This window comes from Saccopteryx bilineata, chromosome X (genome assembly GCF_036850765.1).
Source record: "Saccopteryx bilineata isolate mSacBil1 chromosome X, mSacBil1_pri_phased_curated, whole genome shotgun sequence".
Taxonomy (NCBI): domain Eukaryota; kingdom Metazoa; phylum Chordata; class Mammalia; order Chiroptera; family Emballonuridae; genus Saccopteryx; species Saccopteryx bilineata.
The window spans coordinates 98825044-98852968 of record NC_089502.1 but is presented as its reverse complement, the minus strand read 5'-3'; the positions used below and the strand labels follow the sequence as shown (position 1 = coordinate 98852968).

General features: G+C 47.0%; 3 protein-coding genes across 4 annotated transcripts in view; 2 read left to right on the top strand and 1 right to left on the bottom strand.

Annotated features, from left to right (window-relative positions):
• The window catches only part of LOC136317747 (CXXC-type zinc finger protein 1-like), a 102451-nt gene extending 101175 nt beyond the window's left edge, over positions 1–1276 (bottom strand). Inside the window, 1 exon segment of the mRNA XM_066250501.1 lies at positions 1089–1276. Coding sequence (XP_066106598.1) covers positions 1089–1276 — 188 coding nt within the window.
• UXT (ubiquitously expressed prefoldin like chaperone) lies at positions 1272–9423 on the top strand. Of its 2 annotated transcripts, none has more exons than XM_066249187.1 (7): positions 1272–1397; positions 1524–1630; positions 2389–2470; positions 2607–2674; positions 2946–3053; positions 9049–9112; positions 9329–9423. In XM_066249187.1, exons 2-7 carry the CDS (start codon positions 1533–1535, stop codon positions 9380–9382), a joined length of 474 nt encoding a protein of 157 aa, XP_066105284.1. In that variant the 5' UTR covers positions 1272–1397; positions 1524–1532; the 3' UTR covers positions 9383–9423. The 2 variants fall into 2 exon arrangements, with proteins under 2 accessions (XP_066105284.1, XP_066105283.1); XM_066249186.1 differs by having other exon boundaries at positions 1286–1337.
• Positions 9424–10938: 1515 nt separating this feature from the next.
• Positions 10939–26114, top strand: ELK1 (ETS transcription factor ELK1). The gene is made up of 6 exons (XM_066249032.1): positions 10939–11138; positions 19832–20105; positions 22388–22837; positions 23394–23840; positions 24542–24643; positions 24729–26114. The coding sequence occupies exons 2-6, from the start codon at positions 19896–19898 to the stop codon at positions 24825–24827; spliced, it is 1308 nt and encodes a 435-aa protein (XP_066105129.1). The 5' UTR covers positions 10939–11138; positions 19832–19895; the 3' UTR covers positions 24828–26114.
• The last annotated feature ends 1811 nt before the right edge of the window (positions 26115–27925 follow it).

Genomic DNA, 27925 nt, shown 5'->3' with positions numbered 1-27925 from the left:
TCTAAGTGAAGTTGTATGGGTGCTCACTGACAACGTTTCTGTAGGTTTACAATGTAAAAATAAAGTGACATGGTTTCAAAAACTAAAAAAATGTTTTTGTGAAATGCAAGTTAATAGACTTACACAGACCCATCTCTAGCTCATGAGAACTCTGTACTCCCTGTTAAAGGTAACAAATGTAACACCCTTTTTCACAGGAAAATAATACAGATTAATTTATCTAACTACCCAGTGCCTGTTTCAATCACACTAAATTTAATTTTAACTATATGTAACATAAAAGATTTACCAAGAAAATATTTTTTAATGTTAATGTTTCCTTTACATTTTGTTCTAAAGGCAAAGAAAATCCTGACTTGCTTAGATTTTGAACATTTTAGGAGAAAATAACTTTTACACATGAAACACATTATCTGGGAAGAGTTCCCCGGTATGGGTGGAGACACTAGTCCCTACAGGCGGTAATAGCATTTGGGGAATTCCTGAGTCTTGATTCTCCTCAGGGCTCGGATCTAGACTTGCTGGGTTATATGCTACTACTTGAAAATCTAACATGGGGAATAAATTCATTCAGTAACTTGAACGCAAACAAAAAAATTAATGAAAAGCTTACACATTTAAAAAAAACATAGAAACTATGACTAACTACAGGATAGCCGATTTTAGACAGACAGGAGGACTTCAGCGACCCTCCATTTACACTCCTATTGAATGAGGTGATTAAAGATAGTGCGTTGTCAATTTCTGCTTGAACCCCAGTTATGCACTATGAGGCATAGAGCTGGAATTATCAAGAATTGTCGAAAATTTGTCTCCGTTTAAAACTTTTTAAATGCTCACATTCATTCATTCCTATCACCTAGAGTCAAAGTCAAATTTAATGTGTATAAAAAAAAAAAAATCCAGGGCGATAGTACTACCCCTTGTACAGGGATACACTACCCCTTGTACAGACCAAAATCATAATCAAATCTTGCCATCCTGCTTCCAAGGCTCTGGCTTTTAAATACTAAATATTTTTTACTCTACCTCCACCTAAGAGTCCCGCCTGCCCTAGAAACCACCAAATCCCATGAAATCCCACCCACACCAGCCACGCGAAGGTCCACAGAAGCTGCCCGCAGAGTCCCTGTTCCAACTCTGCAGTCTTCCTTAATTTCCTGGGATTCCGTAAAGCCCCCAAACACCTCTTTCCCACTTCTGCCATTTTCTTTCGCTCAGGACCGCCCCTCCCCACCTGGCTATTTGGTTGGCCCGCGCCCTCGTCGTGCGTCATTCAGCCGCGCCACCCGGAAGCCGTGATCGCCCCCATCGTCCTTATTGCCGGTGGCTCTAAGGTGAGGGCTGGGTTTGGGTATCCCTGGGTGGCGGCGTCCTCGAGTTGGAAGGGGAAGAAGGTGGGTCCCCTCCCTCCCCAATCGTCAGCCGGACATGCCGACTCGCAACGTGTAGAGGGTGCAGATGTACTGTGCATGAGGCCACGCTGAGTGGTCAACGTAGTCTTCTCCTTTCCCATTCCTCAGGAGCTCATCATGGCGACGCCCCCTAAACGGCGAGCGCTGGATGCCACCGGGGAGAAAGTGCTGCGCTATGAGGCCTTCATCTCTGACGTGCTGCAGCGAGACCTGCAGTGAGTGACAGCGCGGGAGGAGGGGCGTAAGGAACGTGTCACGTGGTGAGCGGGGCGGTAGGAGTCAGGGTCTAGCTTTCTGATTGGTGAGTAAGGCGTTCGGATCCCGGCCTTACGGACCATTACAGAGAAAAGGAGGGCCGAAGGTCGGGGTGCAACTTAATAGTCGTGGCGTCTAATACGTAAAGGTGTGTCGGCGCCTGCGTAGCCTTGGAAGGTTAAGAACTAGAGTTTCCAGGCTGGAGTTCTCAGGAACGAAACCTGTTTTGGCTATTTAGCTGTCCGTGTGAACACACTGTACCACGCCTCGACTTTCTGTGTCTTGGTTGGAGCTTTTTTCTAGGATGGGAATAGGATATTCTAATTGGAGGGAGGCATTGGGAGTAGTATACGAATAATTATGATGCTAACATATATGGGGTTTACTGTGTGGCAGGTACTATTCTAAGTACTGTATAATAAACATTCGTTTAATTCGGCTAATGACTCCATGAGGTTATACTTGTCATTCTATTTTATAAATGGGGAAATTGAATCCCAAAAAGGTTATATATACTTACCAAAGTCACATAGCTATTAGTAAGAGCCTGGATTCAAACCCCAGCAGTCTGACCGAGTTCAAATCTTAACTTCTGCCTTAAAACCCCTCTTTCGGGCACAGTGACTTTGGGGGTCTCAGAGTCATGCTATGAGGTATTCCAAGAAGGACGGCTTCCTGTTGGTTGTCATTTTACTCTTGTCTTATCATGTCCTATCAGAAAGGTACTGGACCACCGTGACAAGGTATATGAGCAGCTGTCCAAATACCTTCAATTGAGAAATGTCATTGAGCATCTGCAGGTAAAGATGCCAGGACTGGGTGTCTTCTGTGTGTGTGTGGGGGGGGGTGCATGGGAGGAGATACCCCAAACCAAAACCTGTCACCTGACCTAAAAGTTGACCACTAACCCCTACTTCTTTTTCCCTGGCCCCACAGGAAGCTAAGCACTCAGAGTTATGTATGCAGGTGGATTTGGGCTGTAACTTCTTCGTTGACACAGTGGTGTGAGTGTCTATGCACCCCTCCAAGTCCACAGCGTTCAACTTTCCCCTTCCTTCATTCAACAAATATCTTTTTGAGTGTTTTCTATGTACCAGCCACTGTGCTAGGTGCTGGAGATGTGACAGTGAATGAAGTAGGACAGAGTTCCTGCCTTCCTGAGCTTCAACTTAGGGAAAGCAGGGGAGGGGAGTAAAAAAAAATCTTAAATAAACTTATGGTATTTTAAACAGGGATAAGAACTTGCCCCACTTCCTCTAACCACTGTCTTCCTAGCCCAGACACTTCACGGATCTACGTGGCACTTGGATATGGTTTTTTCCTGGAGTTGACACTGGCAGAAGCCCTCAAGTTTATTGATCGTAAGAGCAGTCTCCTCACAGAGTAAGTCTATTCCATGAGGATAGTGTGTAAAAACACCACCATTTTCAACACTCCTCTCTGTTTCTCTATGAGTTCCTGGGATACTTAGGGATCCATCTCTCTTTCTCCTCAGGGATGGGGCTGAGGAAAGTGAGTATGCAAATCTCAGCCCCAGGTGAAGTACATATTAAGCACTCAGTGATGGTCTTTGTATTTTTTTAATTTTTTTTTAGCAAAGGAGAGAGAGAGAGAGAGAGAAAGGGAAAGACAGACAGGAAGGGGAGAAATGAGAAGCATCAACTTGTAGTTGCAACACTAGTTGTTCATTGATTTCTTTCTCATATGTGCCTTGATGGGTTGTGGGGGGGGTGCTTCAACTGAGCCAGTGACCCCCTGCTCAAGCCAGCTACCCTGGACTCAAGTCAGTGACCCTGGGCCTCAAGTCAACAACCATGGGGTCATGTCCATGATCCTGTGCTCAAGCTGGTGAGCTCATGTTCAAGCCAGATGAGCCTGCACTCAAGCCAATGACCTAAGAGTTTCGAATCTGGATCCTGAGCATCCCAGGTCGATGTTCTAACCACTGGGCAACCACCTGGTGAGGCTGATATTTGTATTTTTCATTCACACCAACATTTTATTGGGCTTCTGCTGTATGCCAGACTCTGCTTGATGCTGGGGAGGCAGCTGTGAACAAGACATGGCCTTCTTGAAGGCTTACATTCTAGAAGAACTAGATTGTTACACATAACCATAATTTTGACCAGATCCATGGGGTCTCAGCCTATAAGTCACTAACAATAAAACAAGTTACCTCTGACTTCACCACCTGCTAATTTTTTCCTTTTGCTCGTTCAGTGTTCTCACCACACTGACCTTCACAGGCTTCTTTAAGCACCTCAGAATGATCCCACCTTGCCTGACCTGTGGTGGCGCAGTGGATAAAGCGTCGACCTGGAATGCTGAGGTCGCTGGTTCAAAACCCCAGGCTTACCTGGTCAAGGCACATATGGGAGTTGATGCTTCCTGCTCCTCCCTACCTTCTTTCTCTCTCTCTCTCCTCACTAAAATAAATAAAAAATTTTTTTAAAAAGAATGACCCCACCTTAGGGTGATTGCAGTGGCTGTTCTCTGCCTGCAGTACTCCCTCCCCGGGTACCTGCATGGCTCCTTTCTCCTCACTCAGGGTAAGTCTAGCTTTCATGTCAACCTCACCGAGGTCTTCTGTGACCTAACTTTAAAACATAGACAACCCCTGGCACTCCTGATTCCCTTCCCTTGTTCTATTTTTTTCTTTTTTCCCTAGTACTTATGACCTCCTTCCTAATGTGCAGCTTGCTTCTTTCTAATGTTCATTGCCTTCTCCCATTGGGATATAAAGTTTACAAAGGCAGATATTTTGTCTATACCCCAAGTAACTAGAATAGTACATAGCATATATAGTAGGCGCTCCGTGTTTGTTGAATGAATTTAAAAGTGTATGCTGGAAACAGGTTGAAGTAAGGATTGAACAGATCTCTGTTGGTGGTGATGGGGAGGTAATGTGGGAAGAAAGTATAGGCTCTGGTTGCTTTTAAGGTTTTGTGCAGGGAAGGAAAAATGGGAGTTTAGATGAGAGGTTTGAAATGTAACCAGGGAAGGCCTCCCAGAGGAAGTGACATTTGAGCCACTTGGCTGAGTGGACAAGACAGGGCTATCTGGGGAAGAGCATGCCTGGCAAGGGGACCTGTGTACCTACCACGTTAGAGAAGCCAGGAGAGGCGAGCGTGGCTCAGGTGGGAGTGGTGAGGGGACGCTGGGCAATATTCTTAGACTAACAGCACCTCACTGAAGTGAATACCACTCATCTAAAATTCCTTCTGGGTTATATTTATCTTTATTTCTATATTCATTTCTTCCAAAGTTGCCTCCCTTAGGTTTTCAGTACTTCTCTTTTCAGACTTTTCCAGGGTTTCAGTGTTAGTGGATGAAAAGAGCCTCAGACCTGCTGAGATTTCTAAATCTTAGTGAGCAGACCAGTCAGTGAATAGTTTGGTTGAGGGGCCTACTTTCACAGGCCAATGAATTCTGAACTGGTAGTCATTTAGACCAAGACTATTTTTTTATTCATTTTTTTAGAGAGGAGAGGGGAGAGACAGAGAGAGAGAGAAGGGGGGGAGGAGCTGGAAGCATCAACTCCCATATGCAGGGGTCCCCAAACTACGGCCCACGGGCCGCATGCGGCCCCCTGAGGCCATTTATCCAGCCCCCGCTGCAATTCTGGAAGGGGCACCTCTTTCATTGGTGGTCAGTGAGAGGAGCATAGTTCCCATTGAAATACTGGTCAGTTTGTTGATTTAAATTTATTTGTTCTTTATTTTAAATATTGTATTTGTTCCCGTTTTGTTTTTTTACTTTAAAATAAGATATGTGCAGTGTGAATAGGGATTTGTTCATAGTTTTTTTTATAGTACGGCCCTCCAACAGTCTGAGGGACAGTGAACTGGCCCCCTGTGTAAAAAGTTTGGGGACCCCTGCCCATATGTGCCTTGACCAGGCAAGCCCAGGGTTTCAAACTGGCGACCTCAGCATTTCCAGGTCGACGCTTTATCCACTGTGCCACCACAGGTCAGGCAAGACTTTTTTTTTTTTTTTTTTTTTTTTTTTTTATAAATTTTTTTATTTATTCATTTTTAGAGAGGAGAGAGAGAGGGAGAGAGAGAAACAGAGAGAGAGAAGGGGGAAGGAGCTGGAAGCATCAACTCCCATATATGCCTTGACCAGGCAAGCCCAGGTTTTCGAACCGGCGACCTCAGCATTTCCAGGTCAATGCTTTATCCACTGCGCCACCACAGGTCAGGCGGCAAGACTATTTTTTATAACAAAGCTCTCCTTATTATATCACAGGATTCATGGGCCTTTCAAATATATTTTAATTTTATGAGACTTGATGTCTTTCCCTAAAATGAGGTATTTAAGTTGTCACGCCTGCCCCTTTGTCTGGTCTTTTTGATATATTGGCATGGTCAGTTAGTGTGATGAGAAATGTAGTTCAATCTCTTATTACTTAAGTATAATTAGTAGGACTCCCTAGAAGCAGGAGTCTAGAAGATGAGGATTTAAGTCTGTGTAGCTCACTCTCCCCTTTAAAATGGTCATGGCAAACTTTAAACTTTATTTCAGGTCATTTTATGTAGCTAAAATGGCCTATTGGTCCTTCCTGTTCTTAGTATATTTCTTTGTTTGGGGAGTGGGAGGATCAAGTCTCTTTGTGTATGCTTTCCTGATTGCACAGAGAAGTACACATTCACACCTATAAACGGACATGTCATTGTAGAAGGAACAGAATAACCATACGATTGTTAACACTGCCTTACCTATTAAAGCAGTAGCAATAAATTAAATGTATCCCTTTTGTGTTACAACTAGCATTTGGTGACTTTTATATTTTTCTCCTTTTTAAATGTTGAACTGATAGCCTTTCATAGACTAAGCTTGTACCATTAAGTAATTTTGTTTTGTTCTTTGATGTCCAAATTGTCCCTGATCAAGGGATCAAGCTGATCAAGTTCATTCCTCCATTCTTCGATCACTACCCTAGATATTCTTGAAAGCATTCTTGCTTTCTGGCAACAACGTCATCCTCTACTTATTTCTTGTGCATAGATTCAACCGTCTTTTGTGGACTTCAGGTTCCTTTAAGTGGACTAGTTCATTCCCTTATTGTTTCAACATACTTTGGGTGCTTACTATGTGCCGCACACTGTTTTGGTTCCTGGGGATACAGTGGGGAATAAAGCAAACCAAATCTCTGCCAAATCTTACGCAGTTCATATTCTAGTCAGGGGAGACATACCAAAAGCATGTAAATGATGTAGTGTGTTACACGTTGACAGTGCTACAGAGAACAGCAAGGAATGCAAATAAGCAAAATTACTATTGCAGTTTTAAATAGAATGCTTAATTGGATGTGGGGTATGAGAGAAGGAGGAGTCCAGGTTTCTGGCTGAACAACTGGAAGGATGAAGTGCTGTTATCTGCGATGGAGAAGATGGGGAAGGAACGTATTTGGAGGCAAATATCAGGAGTTCAGTTTAGGATCTGTTGAGTGTGAGATGCTTGTTAAACAGTGAAGTTGAGCTTTTGATGTAGTTAAAACTCCCAAGGTTGGAGTTCAGGAGAGAGGTCTGAACTGAAAATATATATAAATTTGGGAGATATTGGTATATAAATAGGTTTGTAGTAAGTAGTTGTTTCCTGTATGTGCCTTGACCAGGCAAGCCCAGGGTTTTGAACCGGCAACCTCAGTGTTCCAGGTCTACCCTTTATCCACTGCGCCACCACAGGTCAGAATAGGTTTGTACTCTTTCTTTCTAATTTATCATCCTATGTTGTTGTCTTCTCCTTTCTTACAGTATTTAGTTTCCCTAAAACTGACTCCTACATTTACAGAGAGCTTACCACAATAAATTCCACAATCCTTATCACAATATCAATATCCTGCATGACCTAGCCCCTTCCTACTTCTTGGACCTTATACCAATTTTCTTCCATCATTCACTTAACTTTCTAATACTCTGGCCTGACTGCTCCTCAGAAAGCTCTTTCCTATCTCTTGGCCTTTTTGTGGAAAAGACCTTCCTACTGTTTAACTCTTACTCGTTCATCATTCTTCAGAAAAGCCTCCCTTGACCCTTTATTTCAATAAAGGATTCTTTTGGGTGACACTGATCCCAGTTGGCTTATATAAGGAATCTACTGGTTTATGTAATTCAACATTCCAGGGCCAGAGTGGCTTCAGGGAATTCCAGCTTCCTAGTTGATTATGCCTTTCTGAGTCCTCTCTTACACCTGACATCCAGCCCTTTGGTAAGTCCTGTTGACTCGACCTTCAGAATATATCCCAAATCCAATGATTTCTCATCACCTCAGCTGCTGCTGCTGTGGTCTAAGTCTCTGTCTCTCACCTGTTTTACTGTAGTAGCTTCCTTACTGGACTTACTGCTTCCATACCAACTCTCCTTATCCCCTATCAATTCCCCAACAGCAGCCAGATGGATCCTCTAAAACCCTAGTCCAGAGGTCGGCAAACTCATTAGTCAGCAGAGCCAAATATCAACAGTACAACGATTGACATTTCTTTTGAGAGCCAAATTTTTAAAACTTCAACTATATAGGTAGATACATTCCTTATCGAGGCAGCACCCGCACGTGGTATTTTGTGGAAGAGCCACACTCAAGGGGCCAAAGAGCCATATGTGGCTCGTGAGCCATGGTTTGCCGACCAGGGTCCTAGTCAGTTCACATCCCTGCTGTGATCACAACCTAGCTCTTGTCCCACTTACAGTAAAAGCCAGTGTTCTTACCTTGACCTTGTAGGTTTTACATGATCTGTCTCCACTGCTTACCTCTCTGACCACACCTTCTACAATCTACCTTTGCTTATTCTTCTCCAGCCACACTGGCCTCTCTGCTGTGCCTCAGACATGGCAGGTACATCCCCACCTCAGTGCCTTTGCATTTGCTGCCCCTGGTGTCTGAAACACTGATCTTCCATATATCCAGATGATTCACTTCTTCATTTTAAGTCTTTACTCAAATGCTTCTGAGTGAAGTTATCACTAAACACTCTACTTAAAATTGCAGTCCCCACTCCTGTACTCCTTATCCTCTTATCATCTAAATTTTTTCACCCTACTTAGAGCCCTCTGACATACTCCATATATTTTATTTCATCATTTGTTGCTCTCAATGAGAATTTGAGCTTCACGAGGCTGCGGTTTTTGTTTGTCTTTCTGCTGTCTCCCCAGTACCTAAAACCACCTGGTATAGAGTGGGGATTCAGTAAACGTCTTTGAATTAGTGCAGTCCAGATGGTGGCCGGGCATCTCTGCACAGGAGCAGGTCAGATAGTGGGATGTCCTACCACCTGTCGTGTGGAAATCACCCAGGACATAGATAGTTCCTGAAGTGATGAGGAAGCCATGCCCTCATTGTCATGGGGCCCCCTTCACCTTTTCTGGTTTATTTTCTCCAGGCTCAGCGACAGCCTCACCAAGGACTCCATGAATATCAAGGCCCATATCCACATGTTGCTAGAGGTGAGAGCTGCTCTCCCCACTCCCAGACTCTGTCGCCAAATGCATTTGGGGTGGTGACCTGTGGAAGGGAGAGAGCCAGAGACTGGAAGGCCCATCTGTCTCTCTAAATTGGAGCCAAGCTGGAGCCAGGTGGCTCTGAGGGAGGGAAGGTCAGAGCAAGCCTGGGGCAGGGCCTGGACTTAGTCTCTGTTCAGTCTCTTCTATCTTCTTTTTCAGGGGCTTAGAGAACTACAAGGCCTCCAGAATATCCCAGAGGAGTCTCACCATTGACTTCTTCCTCCCTCTCCAGACATTAAAAAGCCTGAATGCCTTTTTGAGTCATGTGGCCTTCTTTTCACCCTCAACCCCTATTGCTTGCTAATGTGCCATTTCTTTTTTTCTTTTTCTTTTTTTTTTCTGAAGTTGGAAATGGGGAGGCAGTTAGACAGACTCCCGCATGCGCCCAGGATCTACCCGGCATGCCCACCAGGGGGGATGCTCTGCCCATTTTGGAGCGTCGCTCTGCTGCAGTCAGAGCCGTTCTAGCGCCTGAGGCAGAGGCCACAGTGCCATCCTCAGCGCCTGGGCAAACTTTGCTCCATGGAGCCTTGACTGCGGGAGGGGAAGAGAGAGACAGAGAGGAAGGAGAGGGGGAGGGGTGGAGAAGCAGATGAGTGCTTCTCCTGTGTGCCCTGGCCGGGAATCGAACCCGGGACTCCCACACGCCAGACCGACGCTCTACCACTGAGCCAACCAACCAGGGCTTAATGTGTCATTTTTAAATCACAAGGTTACAAGGAGGCCCAGAGATCCATTCTGTGTGTAACCTTTAAAGCGCCCCCTAAGTCCAGCCTGGCAGCATTTGCGACTCAACTTCCTGCTCTGCCTGCTCTTCTGTTGCCTTAGCAACTTGGGCTCCCACCTGACCCTTCCATTTTTTTTCTTGGACACCTCTCTTAATTTTACCATAGAGAATGGGCCAATTCAGGGTGGAGGATTGTTCCCATGGCAATCAGCCTTTTACTTCTGGCCCTAAGGTTTTATCTCTCTCCCATACCTCAATCACTCCTCAGGTACCTTAAATTACACTCGTGTAGGGCTCAGCCCAAATTGGCCTTGCTACTGCGTCTAAATAGTTCCAGCTTCCACCAATGGGCACAGAACCAGATCCTGCCCTCCCTGGTCCGGTCCCTATTCTAGGCTGAGTCCAGCTTCCAATAAATGTAGAGCCAAATTCAACCTTTTATAACTGGCTGCAGCTTGACCCTGCCCTCCTTGGCATTTAATTTCCGCCACTCTGCTCCTGCGCTTGTCTGGCAGCTGCCCTACCCTTGCTCCGTTCTAAATTTGTCTTTTCTAGCCAATCACTATAGAGTTACACTACCCGCCTACGCAGAGGCCTGGCCCGACCCCTTTCCTGCCGGCTGTTAACGCCCATTTCTATATAAGCCCTGCTTCCGTTAGGCCACACCGCGGCCAGCTCCGCCCCGTTCGTGTTTTGGCAGCTGCCTAGGAGTCCCTCGTTCCCCAATCAGCAGAAAGCAGAGCCAACCCACCCCAATCCTCCAAGGCTGTCTTCCGTTATGGGCCAATCAGTGCGAGGCAGGCGCCTCCAGAACCTGGTCAATTGCCCAAGGTCTATCAATCTTCCTTTGGCCAATCAGCGCAAAGCTCCGGCGGGACCAAGAACGCCCCCTTGGAACCCGCCATCTGCGTTCCATCAGTTTCTCTTGGGCCAATTGCCGCATAGCTCTGTGGGACAAGGCCCGCCTTCCCAATTCTGGACGTCGCGGTCAATCTATGGCGCTTGGCCAGTTAGCGAGCCGCGGAACGCTCGGCTCCTCCTTCCTGAGCCCACGTGAGCGGTGGGGAAACGCAGGGGCGGCTTCTAGGTGTTGCCGCTGCCGCCACTGCCGCTGCCGCCAGCACCACCGTCACCGCCACCGCCGCTGCCGCCGCCTCAGAACCCGGGCCTGGGGGGCGGTGGGGCCGCGCATGGAGCCCCCGCCCCCCGGAGCTGCCAACACCGCCGCTGCCCTACGCACAGGTGAGCCGCGGCCTGGAGGGTGGAGGGCTCTGGCCGTGACCCCACGTATCCTTCCCGCCCCCGCGCGAGGGATGTGGCTTGGCCCGTGGCCTGCTGGTGTGTGACTCTCCACCACCACCACGGCTGGTGGACCTGCCTGTGGCGTTGTCCTCTCCCTTCGCCCCCTGTAATGGATATGACTGTGGCCTAACCCTCCTTGTTTAATAGTGGATCGGTCTGCGAGCTTATATTTCTCCCCACCTCACTTTACAGTGGACTCGTCCATGGTCTTGCCCCCACCCCCACTTACAGGGCATTGTCCAACTTTTTGACAGTAGGTTCGTTTATTTCTCCTCTCTTCAACTTGCAGGGGCCCCGTCTGTGGCCTTGTTTGTTCCACCCCTGCTGTTCCTTGGAGCGAATCAATCCGTGGCGTTGTACCCCTCCACTCCTCTTTTAACAGTAAATTAATCTGTGAATTTGTATCCCTGCCTCCTCCAATTCTCCAGTACATCAGTCCATGGCTTGATCACACACATGGGCACACACACCATTTTACAGTGGATCAGCCCACAAGCTTGTATTCACATGCCTCTAGTTATCACCCTATCCTCCGTCTTCTGTATACTGTCACTCCTCCAATCCTTGGGCTTCTCCCTTCTTTTTAATAGTGGGTCAGTTTGGTGCTTCGTGTCTTTCCATAGTCAGTAGCCCAGTCCATTTCCTTGACCCCTCTCCTTTTAATCAGTATCTGTGTGATTTTTCTCCCCCTCCACTATTGTGCAGCAGTCGATGTGCTTTTCTTCATCCCTTGTCCAGTCAATAGGATAAGCCTTTACACTAACTCCACCCCTCCTTTCCTTTGCAGTGGATCTGTTCATTAGCCTTTCTGCTACCCATGTGCTTGCAATCATAAACCTTCCCCTCTCCTGAGTCCAGTGCTTTGTAATCCCTCCTCCAGAAGGGTCAGCCTGTATGCTTTTTTTCTCCCTTGCTTTCCTTGTGGTGGGTCAGCTGTGGCCTTCCCTGGCGTCCTCCCTCTTTCTTAATGGTGGATCAGTTTTTGTGCTTGTTGAACCCAGCTCTTTTTTACTCCAGAACACACCGTCTTATGCACACTGTTAACCATCAAGACGTTCTTCCTCACAATATAGTAAATGAATATATTAGTGATCATGCTAATAGGAGTTAACATTTATTGAACACCAACTAACATTTGAGTACCAGGCAAAGTGCTTTATATTAATGAGCTCATTTAATCCTCATCATAACCCTGCTAGATAGGTATTGAGGAAACTTTGGCATAGGGAGGTTAACTATCTTACTCAGTGGTGACCCAGTAAGTACCGGGGTGCCCCTCATAATACAGGATAATTTTTGAGGCTCCCCTCTCTCACCTCATCCCATCCTATAGGAGGCCCCACTCCTTAAAAACTAAATTAGTTCCATCTCCAAGCTCTTGTTTTTGCTCCTCCCTCTGTCTGCAGATCTGTCCCCACTGCACACCTTGTCTCAGCAACCGTCCACCCCCATCCCAGAATCTGTGTGACCATAGTGATTTAACCACTTTCTCTCTCAACCTGTTTCCTCATTTGTAAGATGCAGGGGAGGGGGTTAGAATGACAATTCCCTCCAGTGTAAAGAAAGAGTAGCTGTGAGGTAATGACTATACAGGTAACCCCTCTGGCCTTACCTCCTTTACTCCTAACTCTGTTCCGGCCACACTGACCTCCTCACTTGTCCTCAAACACACCAGTGGACCAGCCTCAGAGCCATTTTTTCTGCGCATAACATTTCACCCCCAATCTGTGCATGGTTCCTTTTGGGGCTCTGTTCAAATGTCACCTCATCCCTGACCATCGGAATGTGCTTGCCTAGCAGAACTAAAGCCCCCTTCTCTGCTTTATTCCTCCCTCTGCCCTTTATTACTATCAATCACACTGTGTAGTTTACCAATTTATTGTGTTCTCTCCTCATTAGGAGTCCCATGAGTGCTTACAGGTTTTTTTTTGTTTTGTTTTGTTTTACATTTTTTTTTTATTCATTTTAGAGAGGAGAGAGAGAGAAGGGGGGAGCAGGAAGCCTCAACTCCCATATGTGCCTTAACTAGATAAGTGCAGGGTTTTGAACCTGCGACCTCAGCATTCTAGGTCAAAGCTTTATCCACTGCACCACCACAGGTCAGGCGAGTGCTTACAGTTTTTGTCTGCTTAATCACTGCTGGGTCTCTAATGCCTAAAAACATACCTAGTATATACAGTAGGTACTTAATAGAAATTTATCGCATGAATGAATGGGAAAAATATAATTTCAGATAGGTCAGGGTGGGGGGACAGGTGGGGGTGAAGAGGGCATATAAGAGCTAATTAAGAGGTTAGTTTTTTGGGACTTCATTCAGCAAACACTCACTGAGCACCTACTAAGTACCAGGCACTCTTCTAGGTGCTGGGGATGTAGGAGGGAACAGAACAGACAGTCATTTCTGCCCTTGAGCATACGTTTGTTAAAAGTGGAGGAGACAGACTATATAAATAAAACAAGTAAAATTATATAGTTAGACAAGTGCTAAGGAAGAAAAATGAAGTAGGGAAGATTAAAATAGAATATTAGGGTGGTTGAAATCTTAGGCACAGGGCAGGCCTCACTTAGAAGGTGACTCTTGAATTAAGGCCTGAAGGAGGTCAGAGAGGGAGCCATAGTGTCTAGTGCAGCGGTTCTCAACCTGTGGGTCACGACCCGGGCGGGGGTCGAACGACCAAAACGCAGGGGTCACCTAAAGCCATCGAAAATACATATTTTATTTAAAAATGTATTGTATAATAAATATGTATTTTCCGATGGCTTGAGGCAACCCCTGTGTTTTGGTCGTTCAACCCCGGCCGGGGTCGCGACCCACAGGTTGAGAACCGCTGGTCTAGTGGAAGAGTGCATTGGGCAGAAGGAACAGCTGATGCAAAGTCCCTGAGGTGGGATTGTGCCTGGCATGTTCAATGCACACAGAGGCCAATATAGCTGGAACAGAGTGAAGGGAGGGCTAGGAGGCGAGATCTGAGAGGTAGTGGGAGACCGGTGATACAGGTTGGAGGGGAAGGGTTGGAAAGGGAGAAGGGTGACACACTAGCAAATAGCTAACATTTCTTCAGGGTCTACCATGTGCCACAGGTACTTTTCTAAGTCCTTTATGTATGCTGACATTTAATCCGTACAAAAGCCTTTGAAAGCAGGTGTATTTTGAGGATAATTTACTTTGAGAATGAAATATCCCCATTTTACAGATGCAGATTCAAGAGAGGTTGAGTGACTTGCTCAAGGTCACAGAGCTAGAACAGGGCAGAAGAGTAGGAGGTTGAAGACTCAGAAAGAATAGCTTTGCAAGGGCAGACAAGTCATTCAGAGCACTGGATCACAAGAGGAAGAATAAATTCTGCCTTGAAGGTAATGGAACTTGATGATTGTGTGATAAAGGGTTCATCGGATGCAGGAAGGGGGGAGGGCACTCCTGGCAGGGAGAACAGTACATATATATATATTCTCAGAGATGGGAGCTAGATGAATTCACAGGGCGCCCATGATGTAGTATGCCAAATCTGTGCCCACCTCAGAGCCTTTGTACATGCTGTTGCCTCTGCCCGAAGCATGCTTCCCACAGATGTCAGCATCGCTTGCTACCTCGCCTCCTTCAAGTCTCTGTTCAAATGTCATTCCTCAGAAAAGCCTTCCCTGCTTACCCTGTGTAAAAGAGCATTCTTGTTACCCTCTAGCATCTTACCCCTCTGTTGTTCTTCGTGGAGAGCTGGTGTTATAAGGTGGCCAGGATTCACCTGACTGGGTTTGAACCCGGGCTCTGCCAGCTTCCAGCTGTGTGCCCTTGGGCAAGTTACTTAACTTCTCTGTGCTTCCATTTTCTCATCAAAATGGAAGGGTATAGTAAAGCCCACCTGATAGTGTTGGTTTGAGGATTAAATGAGTAAAATGGTGTGCATCTGTAAGGGCTATATGACTGGTTCCGATTTTTAAAATTAATATTATTCACAGTGTGCAGATAGGTGACTACAAGGCCTCTGAGACTGGCCATCTCCAAAACTGACCTTTTCATCTCCCCTCAAAACCTTTCTCCTACAGCGCTTCCATCTTAGTTGATCCCAGTTCCATCCTTCCTGGTGATCAGGCCACAAACAGAATCACCCGATTTCCTCTCTCACCCCCATCTTATAAGTCAGCAAATCCCGCTGCTACCACCACCGTCTCTCACTCGAACTATTGCAGTAGCCTCTGCAGCCACTTACCGGTTCTCTTCATAGAAGCCAGAGGGAACTTGTTAACATCCAAGTCACAGCCTGTCGCCACCTTGTTCACAACCCTCTCATGGCTCCCGTCTCACTCAGAGTCAATCCTTATGGGGCCCGAAAAAAGCTGTCGCAGTCTGGCCCCCGTTACCCCTCTGTTGTCATCTACTACTGTCCCCTAGCTCCCTCCTGTCTGGCCATGCCAGGCTCCTTTCTCTTCCTGCAGCCTGCCAGGCGCGCTCCAGCCTCAGGACCCTTCACCCTGGCTATTTCCTCTGCCTGGATCACTCCTCCCTAGGTCGTCACAAACCTGACTTCACCTCTTTTAGGTCTTCACTCAAATATCACCTCCTCCGTGACAACCCCTCCCCTGGCTGTCCTTTAAAAATAACTCCTTCCCTTTTTCACTTTTTCCCATAGCTCTATCATCATCTGACTTATCATTGTTGACTTGTTTATCTTGTCTGTCTGCCTCACTAAAATGTCACTTGCACTGGAGCACCTGGCCCACAGTTGGCACTCAATAAATGCTTGCTAAATAAATGAGATGAAGAAAGGTAAAGACGTTAGAATAAGACAGATCACTAGAACTCTTATTAGGGGTCAAGTGGGATATGTTGATAAACAAAATATAAAACCTGTGTGCTATTGAGGCTTGAAGCAAACTGTCATATTTCACCTAAATTGATAGGTTCTGTTGCCACTGAAAGAGGAACTGCTATAATTGCCTGTCTTTGCCACCAGGAGTCACACTGAACTCTTTGTGCCTTCGAAACAAACTCAGGGCTCCTGTGCCAGGACTCTCTTCATGGCTTTGTATAGTTACCTAAAATTGTGTCTGCTGAATGAACATTAAAACAGCTCAGACATTAAGAAGATCATATTGTATATTTAATTACAGATTAAGGAATCTAGCTATAAATAAATAATAGAGGGAAGTTCTTTGAAAACCGATTTGGAAGGTCTTATTCTTAACTCAGCAATCCCAGCCAGTGAACAGTTGATTGACGGAAGCTCATTCTTTAAGGAATGGGAAGCTCCTGTTTATTTCCCATTTGTGCTCAGAAAAGAGTAGTTATGGGAGGACAGGGAAGGTCTTGTTCTCTGCAGGATATGCCAAGGGGAGTAGTCAGTGTGAACGGCGATTTAGCCCAATGGTTTGAAAGCTTAGACAACTGGAATCTGACTGCCTAGGTCCAAATCCTGGCTCTCCACCTAGAGCCATGTGGCCTGTAGATGTCACCAAGACGTTCTGTGCTTCATTACTGTACCTATTCCCCAGAGTTGTGACGAGGGAGAAATGAGTCAATACCTATAAAAATAACAGTGCAGGTCTGTATGCCCTTATCTAAAACCTTTGGGTTTCAGTATTTCTAATTTTTCAGATTTTAGAAAGGTAACAAGGTGCACCTATAAGATGTTACATAACACCCTTAGTGAGCTCCATAATCGGCCACATTCAGATTTCTGCAGCAAAATGTATGAACAGTCACACTAAGTAAGGATCAATAAAGACCACAAAGGGCCCTGTTTTGTTTCAAATCAGGTTTTGCTTCCAAAAGGGTCACAAAGAAGCCTTCTGTTCTTGGAGCTTTTTGGAATACTGGATAAGGGATTATGTACAAATCAGAAACTAGTATTTGTTTAGAGCTTATGCTACTCCAGCATATTATATTTATTCTGTACAATAACCCTATGAACTAGGTGGTGTATTGTTGTTATCCCTATTTTACAGATGGGGAAATGGAGGCACAAAGAGGTTAAAGAACATGCCCAGGGATCACACTGCCAACAAGTTGCAGAACGAGGCAGGATTCCAACCTGGCAGTCTGGTTGCAAGGCCCAGGCTATTCCAGTAGGCCATATTGCCTGATTATATTAATGCCTAGCATGTAGTAAGCACTCAATAAATGGTAATTACGGCGGTCATGAAGAAGAACATACAGGGACAGTAACAGGTCTGAGGAGTGTGGGTAGAGAGACAGAAGAAAGCAGGCATTCAGTTCTAGAAAGGCTTCATAAAGGCGAGGCCCCTGGGGCTGAGACGTGAATGATGAAGATTTCTAGGCAGAAGCAGCAAGGGAGCCCCACATGATGTGATCTGCCTTTGAGAGAAGCTGGCAGAAGGAACCTCCTGGAAAACTTGATTTTTTAAAACGTTTATTTTATTGATTGATTTTATTTATTGATTTAGAGAGAGAGGAAAAGGAGTGAGAGATACGGAGACAGGAACATAGATCTATTCTTGTATGTGCCCTGATCAGGAATCAACCAGCAACCTCTGCGCTTCAGGACGAAGCTCTAAGCAACCAAGCTATCTGGCCAGGGCTTTTTTTTCTTTTTCTTTTTTGGTTGTTTTACTTGATGTTTAATGTGGTAGAAAATGCAAATAAAATTTTTCATATGAGGGGCATTATACTGCTTTAATAAATTATCATGAATTTAGCTGCTTAAAACATGAACTTATTATGTTACAGTTCTGTAAGTGAGAAGTCCTGCACGGGTCTCACCAGGCTAAATCCAAGTGTCAGGAGGGCTGCACTACTCTCTGGAGGCTCCATTTTCTGCTCTTTCAGGTTGTTGACAGAATTTAATTCCCTGAGGTTATAGGAGCGAGGTTGCTATTTACTAACTGGTTGTCATCTGAGGGCCATTTCAAGCTTTTAAGAGGCCACCACGTTCCATCGTCAAAGCCACCAATGGCAGGTTAAGTCCCTGTCATGTTTGAATCTCTCCTGCCTCATCTTGCTGAGCTGGCTTTTTCTCTCTTTTGCTTTTATTAAGAGTGTATTTGATTACTCCTGGCCGGATGGCTTGGTGCTTTAGAGCCTCGTCCTGAAGTGCAGAGGTTGCCAGTTTGATCCCCAGTCAGGGGGTACATAGTAACACATCTCTGTTCTCCTCTCTCTCTCTCTCTCTTTCTCTCTCCCTCTCCTTCTCCCTCTCCCTCTCCCTCTCCCTCTCCCTCCTCCTCTTTCTTCTTCTTACTCTAAAATCAGTCAATTAAAAAAATTTTTTGTGTGTGTGTTTTTCTGAAGCTGGAAACGGGGAGAGACAGTCAGACAGACTCCCGCATGCGCCCAACCGGGATCCACCCGGCACGCCCACCAGGGGCAACGCTCTGCCCACCAGGGGGCGATGCTCTGCCCCTCCGGGGCGTTGCTCTGCCGCGACCAGAGCTACTCTAGCGCCTGGGGCAGAGGCCAAGGAGCCATCCCCAGCGCCCGGGCCATCTTTGCTCCAATGGAGCCTTGGCTGTGGGAGGGGAAGAGAGAGACAGAGAGGAAGGGGGGGGTGGAGAAGCAAATGGGCGCTTCTCCTATGTGCCCTGGCCGGGAATCGAACCCGGGTCCCCCACACGCCAGGCCGACGCTCTACCGCTGAGCCAACTGGCCAGGGCCTCAATAAAAAAAATTTATAAAAGAGTTTATGTGATTAGATTGAGCTCATCCAAATAATCCAGAATAATCTCCCTATTTTAAGATCTGTAACCTTAAATTCATCTGCAAAGTTCCTTTTGATATGTAACGTAATGCAGTGTGTCCGTAAAGTCATGGTGCACTTTTGACCGGTCACAGAAAAGCAACAAAAGACGACAGAAATGTGAAATCTGTACCAAATAAAAGGAAAACCCTCCCAGTTTCTGTAGGATGATGTGCAGCATGTGCGCATGCGCAGATGATGATGTAACACCGTGTATACAGCGGAGCAGCCCACTGCCATGCCAGTCGAGATGTGGACGGTACAGAGGAAAGTTCAGTGTATTCTGTGGCTCGCTAAATTCGAATCCGTGACCAAACTGCAACGTGAATATCGGCATGTTTATAACGAAGCGCCACCACATAGGAATAACATTACTCAGTGGGATAAGCAGTTGAGGGAAACCAGCAGTTTGGTGGAGAAACCCCGTTCTGGTAGGCCATCAGTCAGTGACGAGTCTGTAGAGGCTATATGGGATAGCTACCTAAGGAGCCCTAAAAAATCTGTGTGTGAGCCCACCTTGAACTGCACTGAATAGGTATGAAACTGGGAGTGTTTTCCTTTTATTTGGTGCAGATTTCACATTTCTATCGTCTTTTGTTGCTTTCCTGTGACCAGTCAAAAGTGCACCATGACTTTACGGACACACTGTATATTCATAGGTTCCAGAGATTAGGACATGGGCATCTTTGGGGGGGGGGCGTTACTCTGTCTACCACAGTCTTCCCTCTGGCCCCCAAAGATTCACATTTGTCCCACATGCAAAATTTCTTCATACTCTTCTAATGTTTCCAAAAGTCTCATCCCATTACAGGAGAGGCTGAGCAGCTAAGAATTTAGTCTAAGGGTGTTTATGGAATGATGGTGGGCTTTGGGGACAAAGGTGGAAGCAAGATGGCAAGAAAAGAATTTTCTTCTGCTGACCTCTGCCCTGTTCTGTGTCCACAGTTTCTTGGCTCTGAGCCACCTGCCCTCCAGGTATCCCTGGGATGGCGTGAGCATTCCCCCAGCGATGGACCCCTCTGTGACGCTGTGGCAGTTTCTGCTGCAGCTGCTGAGAGAACAAGGCAATGGCCACATCATCTCCTGGACCTCTCGGGATGGTGGTGAGTTCAAGCTGGTGGATGCCGAGGAGGTGGCCCGGCTGTGGGGACTGCGCAAGAACAAGACCAACATGAATTATGACAAGCTCAGCCGGGCCTTGCGGTACTACTATGATAAGGTAAGGCCTCGGAGAGTAGGGCTGGGAACCCAGTAATTTATATCAGTTACTTTATTTTCTTTCTTGCTATAGCTATAACTTTGAAACCAATATTAAACTTTACCATTTCTTACCCTATCCTCTGGTACTCTCAGACCAATGTTGGGTTCCCCCAACCATTTTATCTCAGTTATTTTCTTGTCTTACTGCTTTGGCTGAAACCTTCAAAGTCATGCTGTCCTACCACACCCCACACAACATTTCATGTTCTTACCCTATTCCTATAGCCAAAACTCTGAAAATACTATTAATAATGACTTTTTCTCATCCTGTGCTTTGGGACCTCTGGACCAGTCCTAGACTCCCCCTGTTATTTCATAATCTACTGTTCCTCCAGAATAAGAATTCCAGAAGATTCTTATTCTAGAAACAAAGCCTCTATGACAGTATCATGCTAACCGTTATCATCCTCTGAGACTCTTTTAACATTTTCATCAATTACTTTCTTTAGGTAAAACCTCCCAAACAACATATATAATGAAAGCTCTGTACCCCATGCTCTTGTGTTCCCAAAGCAACACTGGTCCACCCCAGTATTTATATCAGTTATTTTATTTTATCATCTTACTCCTATAGCTTAAAATTTTCCTCATCCTCTCAGACTTCTAGCCCAGCACTGGATTTGCCCTCTCCCCTAATATTTATGCCAGATTTTTAATCTTATGTCTTTATCTGAAACTTCCAAAACAGTATTAATGAATATCCTTTCGATCTTTTTCTGAGTAACACAAACCCACCCTGTGACAAAGCTGACCAGAATTAAGATGTCCCGAGGGTACCTAGTGCCCCCTGGATGCCTCTTGTTCCCCAGAACAGCCCTGGACCCTATACTGCACACCCAGCCATTTATAGCTTTTATTCCATTTTCATATTTTATTCCTTTAGCTCAAACCTCCAAAACAATATTAATAATGAAGCTACCTCACTGTGTTCTGAGACCACCAGAACATCCCTGAGACCCTCTAGACCTATCCTGAAGTATCCCAAACATGCTCTGTGACCCACCCAAGTCAACGTAGAGACTCTGCCCCGAATTTATATCAGGATTCTAATATTCTTGTCTAGTTGTTATCAGTTACTTCATTTTCTAATTGCCTTAGCTTAAACCTCCACAAAAGTATTCAGAATGTAGCTCGTCATCCTGTTGTCCTAGTGACCTTGCCCTGTTCCACATCTGTCTCAATAGCTTTAAATAAGCCTCTGTATTAGTAATTCATCACTACATCTTCCACATTAGTCTCTTCCAACACTTATATCAGTTATTACATTTTCCTGTCTTTTTTTTTTTTTTTCAGAGACAGAGTCAGAGAGAGGGATAGACAGGTAAAGACAGACAGAAATGGAGAGATGAGAAGCATCAATTATTAATTTTTTGTTGCTCATTGCGACACCTTAATTGTTCATTGATTGCTTTCTCATATGTGCCTTGACCGCAGGCCTTCAGCAGACCGAGTAACCTCTTGCTCGAGCCAGCAACCTTGGGCTCAAGCTGGTGAGCTTTTGCTTAAACCAGATGAGCCCGCGCTCAAGCTGGCAACCTCGGGGTCTTGAACCTGGGTCTTCCGCATCCCAGTCCGACGCTCTATCCACTGCGCCACCACCTGGTCAGGCGTCATTTTCCTGTCTTACTGCATTCACTAGACTCCAAAACAGTGTCCTGGCAGCCACCCTTAAGGCCTGACCCTGTTAACCTAAGATACCCCTGGTTCCTGGAGCCAGGAGGAAAGCCTGCTTCTATGCCCGCTCCTCTATGTGGGCCCCATCTAGAGAGGAGCCACTAGGTGTGGGGGGGTGTCCGAGATGGGGGAGGGGAATTGGACTGACGGAAATGAAAAGTGACAGAGGGAGATTTGGAGGGGGCATGGGTGAGGGAGATTTGGGGGTAAAGGGGAGAAGGGCAGCAGACTAAAAGGAGAATTATGGAAGGGAGAATAGAGAAGGGGGAGAAACTGGGGAAAAATAGAGAGAGGGGAATTGGGATGGAGAAGAAAGTGAGGGAGAAACTAAAGCAGGAGAAGGGAGGAGTCCAAAAATTGAGAGATGGATGGTATAAAGTAGGCTGGGAGGGGGCCAAATGGGGAGGCAGACGGAGTGGATGGTGTATGTGTAAAAAGACAGGAGAGGAGGGGGCAACAGGGAAGAAAGACACTAGGAGACACACCCTTACACCCCCCCCCCAATACACAGCCTGCTTCCACCCTGGTCCTTTTTGTCTAAGGCCCCCTATCCTGTCTCCTCCCCAGAACATCATCCGCAAAGTGAGTGGCCAGAAGTTCGTCTACAAGTTTGTGTCCTATCCCGAGGTCGCAGGGTGCTCCACTGAGGATTGTCCGCCCCAGCCCGAGGTGTCTATCACCTCCACTGTGGCCAATGTGGCCCCTGCTCCTGTACATGCTGTCCCCGGGGACACTGCCTCTGGGAAGCCAGGCACGCCCAAGGGTGCAGGAATGGCAGGCCCAGGTGGCTTGGCGCGAAGTAGCCGGAACGAGTACATGCGCTCAGGCCTCTATTCCACCTTCACCATCCAGTCCCTACAGCCACAGCTACAGCTGCCGCTGCACCCAAGGTCCATCTCAGTGCTTTCCAATGCTGCAGCAGCAGGAGCAGCAGTGCCCCCCTCAGGGAGCAGGAGCACCAGTCCAAGCCCCTTGGAGGCCTGCCTCGAGTCTGAGGAGGCTGGCCTGCCTCTGCAGGTAAGGGCTGAGATACGGAAATTCAGGAAGAGGAGGGATGTACAATTTCCAAAGGAGGAGGGGTAAGAAAAGGGACATAAATGTTCTATTACAGGAGATATGGTGGAAGGGGGGACACAAATCCCCTTGGAGGAAGGGTTGGGGAGGTGAGCTATGCTAGTACTGAAAAGAAAGGAGATTAAGTGCACTACGATTGTATTAGGTGCCCTGAACATGCGTTTTGCTTAATATACTGGTTCTTTCACTTCAGCATTCCCAGAATCAACTGGAGGGCTTTTAAACCCACAAGTTGCTGGGGCATACCCCCAGAGTGTCTGATTATATGGGTCTGGGGATTTGTATTTTTAACCAGGCAGATGCTGATGGTCCTTAAAGAAATTTTTTGAGATCTGCTTTCAGGACTTGGGGCAGTATCCCCGGGAGTACCACCTCGCCCTGCTCCTGTTGGAGGATCTGCCCCGATGCGCAGTTTTGCCCCCAGTACCAAGTAACTCTTTCCAAGGGAAGACATTGCTTCACTACCCCAGCAACCCATACCTACGTCCTCCTCTCCCAGGTCATCCTGACCCCGCCCGAGGCCCCGAACCTTAAATCAGAAGAGGTGAAGGTGGAGCCCGGGTTGGGCCGGCCACTGCCCCCAGAAGTGAAAGTGGAAGAGCCCAAGGAAGAATTCCACGCGGCAGCTAGTGGGGAGGCGGGGTTTGTGCCGGAAGCCCCTAGGGCGGGGCGGGAAGTCCCTCCACCAGAGGGAATGTCTTCCCGTCTTCCTGCGGTTGTTATGGAGACTGCAGCGCCGCTGGGCGGCCATGGGGCTTCCACAGCTTCTACCCCAGAGATCGCCCAGCCTCAAAAGGGCCGGAAGCCCCGTGACCTGGAGCTGCCACTAAGTCCTAGCCTGCTAGGTGGGCCAGGACCTGAACGGACTCCAGGATCGGGAACTGGCACCAGTCTGCAGGCACCCGGCCCAGCGCTAACACCATCCCTGCTACCTACGCACACATTGGTGAGTGCCTATGGAAGGGTGGGGCTGGCTCCCAGGGCCAATGGGATTGATGCGGGGCGAGGTGCTTAAGAGGCATTAGGCTGACCCCGAGGGCCAACGTGGTTATCTCAGTGAGTGGAGGGTGCAGGCTTCAAGTGTGATTGGCTGCCTGGGGTTCGAGGGACAGGGCTTGATTAAAGAAGGGCAGGAGCAAGCCTCCAAGGCTGAGGGATGAGGTTAGAATGAAAGGCAGGCCTGGGGAGCTTTGTGGGCGGGGACTGAAGGACTGAAAGGCCTTGTGTGGGAACTGTTTCTGAGCTGGGGCATGGCGTGAAGAACCTGAGCGGGGCTTTTTGGTCTGGAATTTCCTTTTTCCTTAGTGGGCCTCCTGTGAGCTGTGAAGGCAGAACTAAGAGTTGGAGGTTGAGCCTGAGCTATATTGGAATGATAGCTTCTAGGGTTTGAAAGCATATGGACAGGGTATTTGTAGGTGGTCCTGCCTGAGGCTGGGGTGGGCTCTCAGGAGTTAGGAGGGGTTGCCAATGTAAAGTTGGAATGATGTCACGGGCATGGCCTTAATAGTTATGGTCCAGGCCTGTGCACTTTTGTTGAGTGACCTCAGAAGTCTGAATGAGATATCTGGTGGGGCTGGAACCAAGATCCTTCCTTTTCCCCACACCTGCTCTCTGCTCACTTGAGCTCTGACCACCTGTTCCCCACAGACCCCGGTGCTGCTGACCCCCAGCTCGCTGCCCCCCAGCATTCACTTCTGGAGCACCCTGAGTCCCATTGCACCCCGTAGCCCAGCCAAGCTCTCCTTCCAGGTGGGTTCTCCTTCCCCCATCTCGGACTGGGTGGGATGACCTAACATGACCCTCATCCATGACTTTTCCCTATTTCTGTCCCCAGTTTCCGTCCAGTGGCAGCGCCCAGGTGCACATCCCTTCCATCAGCGTGGATGGCCTCTCAACCCCCGTGGTGCTCTCCCCAGGGCCCCAGAAGCCATGACTACCACCACCACCACCACCGGCCCTTTCTGGGGTTACTTATGCCCTGAACTTCTCCCCAGCCAGCCGTCTCAAGGAGAAGCATAGTTCTGTTGACAGACTCGTGTTGTGGTCATGGTGAGGTGCGGATTCTTAGGAAGAAGGATCTCTCAATAACTTTTTCACAGAAAACATACTATTCCTCTCTTCTGGTCAGTCCCCCAGTGGCCGCCCTTGCACGTCCCTGCCGCAGTGGTGGGGGCGGTTTATTTATTTATTTTTTGAAGGCCACTGGGAGGAGCCTGGCTCAGCCCTTTTGGAGGGAGTGGGAGGACATCTTCCCCAGCTCCACATATTTCCCCCAAGATGAGACAATCGGGGTCTGGTTTGAGAAGAACCTTTCTTTATTTATTTCTCAGCCTGCCCTTCGGAAGCTGAGGGAGCCCTGTCTCCATTTTGGGGTGTGGGTAGAAGAGCTAGCTTGTTGTTTTTTCGTATTCCTGGCTATCCCCAAGGGTCCGGGAAGAATTTGTGCCATTAAATGGTTCAGGAGTCTTGACCAAGTCAGACTCATACCCTTGGAGTAGAAATTCCCACTGCCCCCCCAGCCTTTTTCTCTGACAGCCTGTCCTTTGTCAGCCACCTTTTTGGCTAGGGACAAATGCCCCTTTTGTTCTTCCGCCCCTGAGAAGCCATTCCTGTGTCTGCCAAACTCCTGGGGTCCTGCCTCTTACCTCCCAATGGAGGGTTTTTTTGTGGGAGTGGTCCCCGTCTGGGGGGCCCTCCAGCCAGTACTCCAGGTCTCCCTGTTCCCCGTCCTCTGCCATTTTGATAGTATAATCTATTTTTAAACAGGGCTTTTCAATAAGGGAGAGGGGGCACCTCTTCCTATATCTGAGATGGGGTGGGTGGGAAGGAAGGGATTTTGGGGGGGTTCTTCCTGCCACCCCCAAGTGTTTATTTTTGATACCAAATGTGTATTTTCAGCTCCCTCCCTCCCAGCCTCCCAATTTCCTGCGGGCGGGTACAAAGGACCCTTTAAGTGTCCCTGGAGTTGGGAGGGAGGAATAGGGGGCATAAAGCCTGTCCTATCTGAATTCCAGGCTGGAGAGGGTGCATTCAAAGGATTCCTGGGCTCACCAGCTGACAGCACCAGCCCAGGCCTAGGGACCTGGGGGTTGGTGATTTGGGGGACGGTGCTACACCTGTCTCCACTGTTTGTTTTTCTTCCCCCAAAATGGATCTTTTTTTTCTAAGAGTCCCAGAGAATGGGGGAATTACTCCTGTAAATATATATTTTTAAAGGTGATGCTTGAGGCTGCTAGCATTTTTTTTCCCCCTGAAGCCATGGGGGCTGAGTGTGACAGGCATTACTGTGTATAAAAGGCCGTAAGGATGTGAGATTGATTGTGGGAGAGGATGATATTGTGTGTCAGAAACAGTAGTCAAGACTGCAGATGGTAACCAGGTGTGAAAAAGAAACTATAGAAACTGTGGTGTGTGTGTGTGTGTGTGTGTGAAATCGTGTGAGTGGAAGTTGTAACCAGAAACTTGACATGTGTCTTTGTGAGTAATTGAGTCTGTGTTTCAGGAAATCACGGTACAGATGAATGAGTGATTAAGGTACTATACAAAAAACTGGTGGTGTGTGTGAGGTGAATGTTTATGAGCAGGTAGTGGGGACTACAGTTAGTTGGACAGGCTGATGGTGAACATGACAAACGGAGTGATCAAAACAAAATGTGAGAGCCTGTGGGCGTGAAAGAGTCACTGTATGTAAGCAGGTGACTGTTGGGAGGTTCATTGCATGTGAAACTGTTCGTGCAAGGCTGTGGTATTAGCTAAAGTCGTGGGAGAAGTTGGTTATATGAGAGAAAATGGCTGTGAAGCCAGATGGGTGCCTGAGACATGAAATATACAAGAATGCGTGATTATGTGTATGAATACTGTTCATGTGAGACTAGCAAAGACTGAGAAACAGAAAAAAATAGCTGTGAGTAGGAAGGTATGAGAGGCTGTAACTGTGTGTGCATGCATGTGTATGCATACCTAAAACTAGTGGCAATTAATTGAAAGTTACTACAGTACTCTAGTCTAGCCCACAGATTCAGGGACTGTGAAAGTGAGAGAAAACGATGATGAGACTCCCTGGCCAGGTAGCTCAGTTGGTCAGAGCATCGTCCCGATACACCAGGGTTGTGGGTTCAGTCTGCCGTCAGGGCACATACAAGAAGCAACCAGTTGGTGTATGGATGAGTGGAACAACAAATAGATATTTCTCTCTCTTTCTCTCTCTCTCTCTCTCCTCTCAAGTCAAATAAAGTTTTTTTAAAAAATGATGATGAGACTGTGTCTAAAATGGTGCAAGAGGCTGCATAACTGTAAAGGATGATAAGTAACAACAAAGCCAGAGCTATGTGAAAGATAATTGAGCCCTTAGTATAAGAAACTGTGTATAAGGCTTATGGAGAGCCTAGTATCAATTGTGAATTAGTGGCCACAGAGATGTAAGAAACTGACTGAAGGAAAGTGATCGTGACACTGAATGGGTAACTGAGACACTGTCAGAAGCTGTGTGGGTGTGTGTAAAACTTTGCAAGGGACTTTATTACAGACTGTATAGTCTCCTCTGGTGGAGCTGCTTGAGCAAAAATGTGAGGTGACTAAGACGATGTCTGAGATACTGTGTGATTATGTATGCATATGAAACTCTTAGCTATAATCAGACTGCGTGCGTGGAATGGGGCCTTGAGTGTGAAGAGGTAGGAGAGATGGTGGTTTTGTGTGTGTGCAAGAAATTTCACGAGAAGCTAGTGGTGGCTGTAAATCAGTGACTATTTGTGTATGACGGCCTAAGCAGTTGAAACACCTCATCAAAAGACGTGACTGCATGTGGAAAACTGACTGGTACAAGTAAATATTGGTCACATTGGCCAAATGAGACACGCTATAACACGGTTGTGTGTGTGAATTGTTAGTAGGAAACAGTCGTAAGAGTGGGAATCAGTGACAGAAAATGACTCTGAGTGACTGAGAATGTTTGAGAAGCTGTGTGATCTTGTCTGTATGTGAGCCCGTTCATAAGAAACTACAGTGGAGGCCATAAATCCAGAGCTGTGT

Bases quoted from the DNA above. Each gene is read 5' to 3' on its own strand.
- UXT (XM_066249187.1), top strand. From the start codon at position 1,533: ATGGCGACGCCCCCTAAACGGCGAGCGCTGGATGCCACCGGGGAGAAA. The intron at 2,471-2,606 runs GTAAAGATGCCA...CTGGCCCCACAG, and splicing joins ATGTCATTGAGCATCTGCAG to GAAGCTAAGCACTCAGAGTT. The intron at 9,113-9,328 runs GTGAGAGCTGCT...CTTCTTTTTCAG, and splicing joins ATATCCACATGTTGCTAGAG to GGGCTTAGAGAACTACAAGG.
- ELK1 (XM_066249032.1), top strand. From the start codon at position 19,896: ATGGACCCCTCTGTGACGCTGTGGCAGTTTCTGCTGCAGCTGCTGAGA. The intron at 22,838-23,393 runs GTAAGGGCTGAG...CTCCTCTCCCAG, and splicing joins AGGCTGGCCTGCCTCTGCAG to GTCATCCTGACCCCGCCCGA. The intron at 23,841-24,541 runs GTGAGTGCCTAT...TGTTCCCCACAG, and splicing joins TGCTACCTACGCACACATTG to ACCCCGGTGCTGCTGACCCC.